The 5,770-nt window shown below is 34.5% G+C and overlaps 1 protein-coding gene across 1 annotated transcript; it reads right to left on the bottom strand.

Moving 5' to 3' along the window:
* Positions 1–1,103: 1,103 nt before the first annotated feature.
* LOC149224066 (pectinesterase-like) lies at positions 1,104–3,587 on the bottom strand. Its single transcript, XM_089383479.1, has 2 exons — positions 2,476–3,587; positions 1,104–1,891 (listed from the first exon to the last, which is right to left on the bottom strand). Exons 1-2 carry the CDS (start codon positions 3,482–3,484, stop codon positions 1,197–1,199), a joined length of 1,704 nt encoding a protein of 567 aa, XP_089239605.1. The 5' UTR covers positions 3,485–3,587; the 3' UTR covers positions 1,104–1,196.
* Positions 3,588–5,770: the final 2,183 nt, after the last annotated feature.

Here is a 5,770-nt window from a genome sequence, read left to right as displayed (position 1 = left end):
GCTTAAGTTCTTCTTTGACCTTCGAGAATGATCTATGTAAATATTGAACACTCTCCACCACGAATTTAATTAACAAATTTATATTCATAATAATGTTTATTTGGTCATTATCAATTTATGAATATTTCCATAATATTCAAATGTAAAAAAGTAAGAAAATTCTATGTTTTGTGCACCATGGTTATTAAAATACATAACTTACTTTAACACCTTCCTATTATTTTAATATGTTTTGTGCACCATGGTTATTACAATACATAACTCACTTTAACACTTTCCAATTCTTCGTACATTATAATTCATTATTATACATTTAAATATATTTTATACCTGGTGCTTATTAAAATACATAACTTACTTTAACACTCTCTAATTCTTCATACATTATAATGTATTATTATTACCTTTTATAGTTTTTTTCCCTCAAGTTTTCTATGATTCACTGTTAAATTTTATTTTATTTTAATTATTAATCTAAGCGTTTTTTAAATCATGAAACATTGGAAAATTATATCTAAAACTACTTTTATTTTAAGAAATACAAACTCAACATTACAATCATTTATCAGTTCAATGACATTTATGACAATTCTTACTTAACAAAGGCAAAGTTCATTATATTTCACTCTTCGCATAAAGTCAAAACGTTGATACAACAATTGGCCATCCAATTCATTAAATCTTAATACAAGTAAGCATGCCTACAACACACTAGTAATGGAAACCAGCTCTCATGATAACACAAATTAAATCTCATAATAATAACTGACCAAACTGTTCTGTTAACCGGCAGGGACTAGCGCCACAACAGTGGCTCCTTGTTTGAAATGGCAAGCAAATGATTTAATTAGATACATAATTGCTCCATTTCATATTTTATAAAGATAATTAATATAATAATAAAAAAATGAATCACACGACATCCTTAACCCATCATTCAATTAAATTTAAATTAATAGAAATAAAAATGAAGCGAATAGATTGTAACTGACATTTAATTATTGTTATAATGGAATCCTTGGCATCATTGTGGAGAAAGTAACACATGAAATGGCATAGAAAGTTATGTGTACTACACTATTTTCTTTACTACTTTTGCACGTCCTATAGGATACAGACTGGAACATTGGACATAGGAAGGGTCGGTTAATGATAGCATTTAAATGAATATCAGATATCTGGTTTTGTGATATTCATCATATCAGTCCAAGGGTAAAGGGAATTCCTGCAGCAGGAATCCACAAATTACCAAAAATGAATTGGCCAACTGTGAATCTAGCCGCTTCAGTGGCACTTTTGATCACATGAAATCCATGCCAACGGACACGTCTTGATGTTATTGCACCGACGCCTCTGTTCATATACTCGCCATAGTACAATGTTTGAAGCGCAAAGCTTCCTTGCCATTCGGACCAACCGGCGGGATCGATCAAATCGTCCAGAATGGATTGCATGAACACTGTGCGAGAGTATTGCTTCCACGGTCTTCCGAGGTACGTTTGGGTGGACTTTTTAACAGCTTGCAGATCGGGAGCTGGGCTTACCCTGCAATTATGAATGGAAATTCCGGTGTTTTGATTGGGATCAGTTCTTCCTTGAGCTGTAATTGTGTTCTTTTGTTGTCTCATAGGCCTTCTAACCAAGATATTGCTATTTTGGATTACCACGGCTGCGTTGCCAAAGATAAAATCAACCGTTCCATAGATATCTACTTCTATGTAAAATTGGCGAAGGGAGTAAACATATAAAGTGTCCTGGTATCCTTTGATGCTGCAACGATATACCACCGAGAAGTCTGCGCCTACTCGAAGTGCTACGGCCTGGTGCTTTTGAGGTCCAGCGGTGTTCTCGAACGTCATGTCTCTCGCAATGAACCCTCTTCCAGAAACAGCTATCGCACAAAAGACAATTTGTCGTTTAATATGGGAAAAACAAGAACCGTTAATACATTTGACAAGTTATACATTAGATCCTGATTCAGAAACAACTATCGCATAAAGGCAAAATACATTTGATAAGTTATACATTAGAACCTCATTCAGAAACAACTATTGCACACAGGCAGTTTGTCATTTCACACCTAACAAACAAAACAAACGGGCAAAATCATATATTAATTATATTATAATTTTATATATATATATATATATATATATATATATATATATAATTTCTCTATTATATATATATATAATTTTAATATATATAACAATATTCAACTATAGATATTTATTGTCAGCACATAAATTTTAGTGCAATATAATGAGTTATATTTTCACTTAAGTTTTATTTCAATATCATGATTTTTCTCACTTTATGCCAAAAACATTTAATTTGTACAATAAAATAGATTAAAAATCTTTTGTAATGATATATCTAAAAAACAAAACAATTATACAATTTAATATTAATCCAATAGAACAATATCCAGAGCAATGTATAAGTATAAGAGAAAAGCCAATTTTAAATTCTTACCCAAAGTGGCAGACTTGAACGTAGTTGAACCATCTAAAACATTCTTGCTTCCCGTGAGGATGGTTCGGTCCTTGCCATCGCCAATTAACATCAAATTGGTTTTGGTCTTCAATATGTCCACGTTCTCCTTGTAAACTCCGGCTTTGACGTAGATGATATGTCTCCTCTTGGACTCGGAAGGCGCGGCGTTTACAGCTTCGGTGATCGTCAGGTAATTGCCAGAACCATCTTTGGCAACAACGACGTGCGCTTGTCTGGAGGATTGTAAGTGCCTTCGGTCGTCGGCTGATAACCATCCTGGAAAACCATCTCTCTCGATCAGACTGTAGTGAGAGTCCAACTCCTCTCTTTCTGAACTCAACAGACGGCGATTTTTGAAGCTGGAAAGCTTGTACATGCAAAGCAAATTGCTCGTTAATTCTGACACATTAACAGCTCTGGACATCAGAGCTTTTATATTACTGCTGTCTGTTAAATTGAAGTCACGAAAACCATTCAAGCAGGTTTCCTGGTTCGTCAAAGCCGCGCTCAGCAAATTTGGGATGTCTTTCTTGACTGAATTGTTGCTTAAACAAATGTTGAGATTGTCCAACATATCTTGGAAAAGCTCAACACAATCTTGCCATGCCGCCCGTTCTCTTTCATTCATCATATCACTGTCTAGACTCATGGACAATTCGTAAGCATGTTGTGCCTGTTCCATGCTCTCCGTCAAGGCTAAACTTATCAAAATATCGGGTGATGCTGTCTCGAAGCCACGATATGATGCCAAAGACGACACACATCGGTGGGAAAATCTTGTCTGGCTACAGACAGACTTTACTTTCCTACCTTGGGAGTCGTCCGGGACTTCACTGGAAGTAACAGGAGTTCCCATTGACACACCAACGATGTCAAGGAGCAGCATAATTAAAGTCAGTGCAGCAAGGATGGACCATTTTTTCGAGTTTGGAGCCTTCCGTTCTTCGTCGCAGTAGACTCGAACGTTGCTCCTTACAAAACTCGTCATGTGGACGCTGGGTCAAGAACTTTCAGACCGATGGACCCTAGGAAGTACTAAAATAAATTCCAGCCAAATAACTCGAATATAAATTTGCACACTTCAGAACGGCTCGCCTTCGCTCGGTGGGAATGAACTCTTCAAGGAGTGCTCTTATAGCATTACTGTGTGGCTCACACATCAAATCGGCAGATTATTCTCGCACTAAGGCTGTGATTGTTTCTTATAGTATTGTTCAATTCGAGGATCAATTCAGCTTTGATCGTTGACACTGCAACCAAACTCGCAATGGATTTCAACATTGATTTTCATTACGTGTTGTTCTCTATAATCTAAAAGGTCACTTCTCAGATTCGATATCGTAGTCCGTTTTTATTAAGGTAATGTACGTAATCCGTAAGGTACAAGATACGTGCATCACTGTAATAAAAAGGATTAGTTCGCACTAAACAGTTAGATAGAAATCTAGACGGTAGAAGTCACAGATTAGCGAGATTCCACGCCGTAGCTCATCCTTATGATTTGCCTCGTTTCATTAAGTAAGTTGGCCAGTTTTCTACTTTGTTTGTACAGCGAAATATTGGGAAGTCTTTTAGAAAAAATTGAAGATGGTGTAGATTTTGGAATTAGCTTTTCTTTTTTAACCTTTTTAACCTTTTTCAACGGTTAAAAAAAAAACCAGTTTTGTAGATTTGGGAAATAGGTTGTACAAGAACTAGGAACTAGGACTAAATTCTACTATTATTCATCAAATGTAAAATATTTCAAAAAACTATAATTAATGGAAAAATCCACTTTAAACAAATTAATAATAAAGCTGAATCTTTTACTTGCAAATACGTTTGTAAGGATTATCCTTTGATGAAGTTTTTATCCCTTTTCATATCTGGCTAGGTATATGATTCCCAAGAAGTAATCCTTACGATACATCATTGTATCTTCAAAACAAAGAAGTGATTTCAAAAAATAAAACCTTACTGCGTGGCTATGAGGCGCTAGAGTACATAAAAGGAGGTTTAGATCGATTTTTTTTTTTGTAGGGAACTCAATTTCTAGGAACAAGATGAATCTAGATATAGCCATCGAAGGTTGAGGATAGGCATTGATCAAGCCTCTTCGATATTGGTAGTTGCACATGAGTGCAGTTGGAAGTTTGACCAGGGTCGTACCTCCGTTGGAAAGAGATTGGATGATAACCCAAGAATAGGGTTTGGTGTCCTTTCATTTAAATTTTTAGATTGGATGATAACCCAAGAATAGGTTTTGTGTCTTTTCATTCAAATTTTTATATCCACTGTGTGTATGTAATTTTTATGTAAGTGGAACATAAATTAATGTAGGTCTAATGGTTTTTGCAAGGTGAATTTAGGTAGGTAGCAAGGATTTTGGAAGTAAAATTAAATTAATTTAGGGTTTTTAATTATTTTATTTATAGAGTTTTGATAAAAGGTATTCATTTTAGGAGGAAATGTTTGAAAAAGTGTGTAAAGAAGGTAGATGAGGGCATTTATGCATTTAAAATTCTATCAAGTGGATTCACTTTAGTACCAAGGTTATTGGAGGTAAAGTAAACTTGATTTAGGGTTTTAGTATTAGAGTTTTGACCAAAAGTACTTAATTTAGGAGGAAGCATTTGAGAAAGGGTGCAAAGAAGGTAGACAATGGTGCTAGCTCCTCCACCACAACAAAAGGATCGGATGTTCATCCAAGTATATGGTTTGGTATTATATCATATAAGTGCCTGGATCCATTCTATACATGCAAAAGTTTTCATCCCCTTTAAATAGCCATAATAAGTAGCTTTTTAGCCTAAAGAAATTAACATCGGGCTAAAAACCTAAGCGTTACTGAAATGGAAATTTAAAGAGGAAGAAAACTTTTAGATCTAAATTCCGTTTGGAAAATAATAGGATAATATGGTGTGGAGGTGAAAAACATTGAGGATTTATTAAGAGTTGGTATACATCACTTTGGGAATGTTTACAAAGAAGAAGAGATAGTTAATGACTTTTTCTTTTTCAAGTTTTATATATGAACCTCATATTGTAATTCTAATTAAAAATATTGTAATGTATAAGTTCAAATAGTTTTTCATTGTCTTAAAGGAGAAAGAGAGTAGGATCTAATGGTTAGTAAATATAATTATGTTTGTTCTTCTTGAAACTCATTGAAGGGGGTCTTATGAAAACTATGAGAAAACAACTTTCCATGGGATAGTGTTAGCCAACTTTAATTCTACATTTATTTCTCTCACAGTAGACAGTAATAAGCCTTATACATTTGAATAATTCAAGC

The sequence above is a fragment of the Pinus tabuliformis genome, chromosome Q (assembly GCF_031772625.1).
Source record: "Pinus tabuliformis cultivar Carrire ecotype Pingquan chromosome Q, CPIR1, whole genome shotgun sequence".
NCBI lineage: Eukaryota > Viridiplantae > Streptophyta > Pinopsida > Pinales > Pinaceae > Pinus > Pinus tabuliformis.
This window is presented reverse-complemented; position numbering and strand designations above follow the sequence as displayed.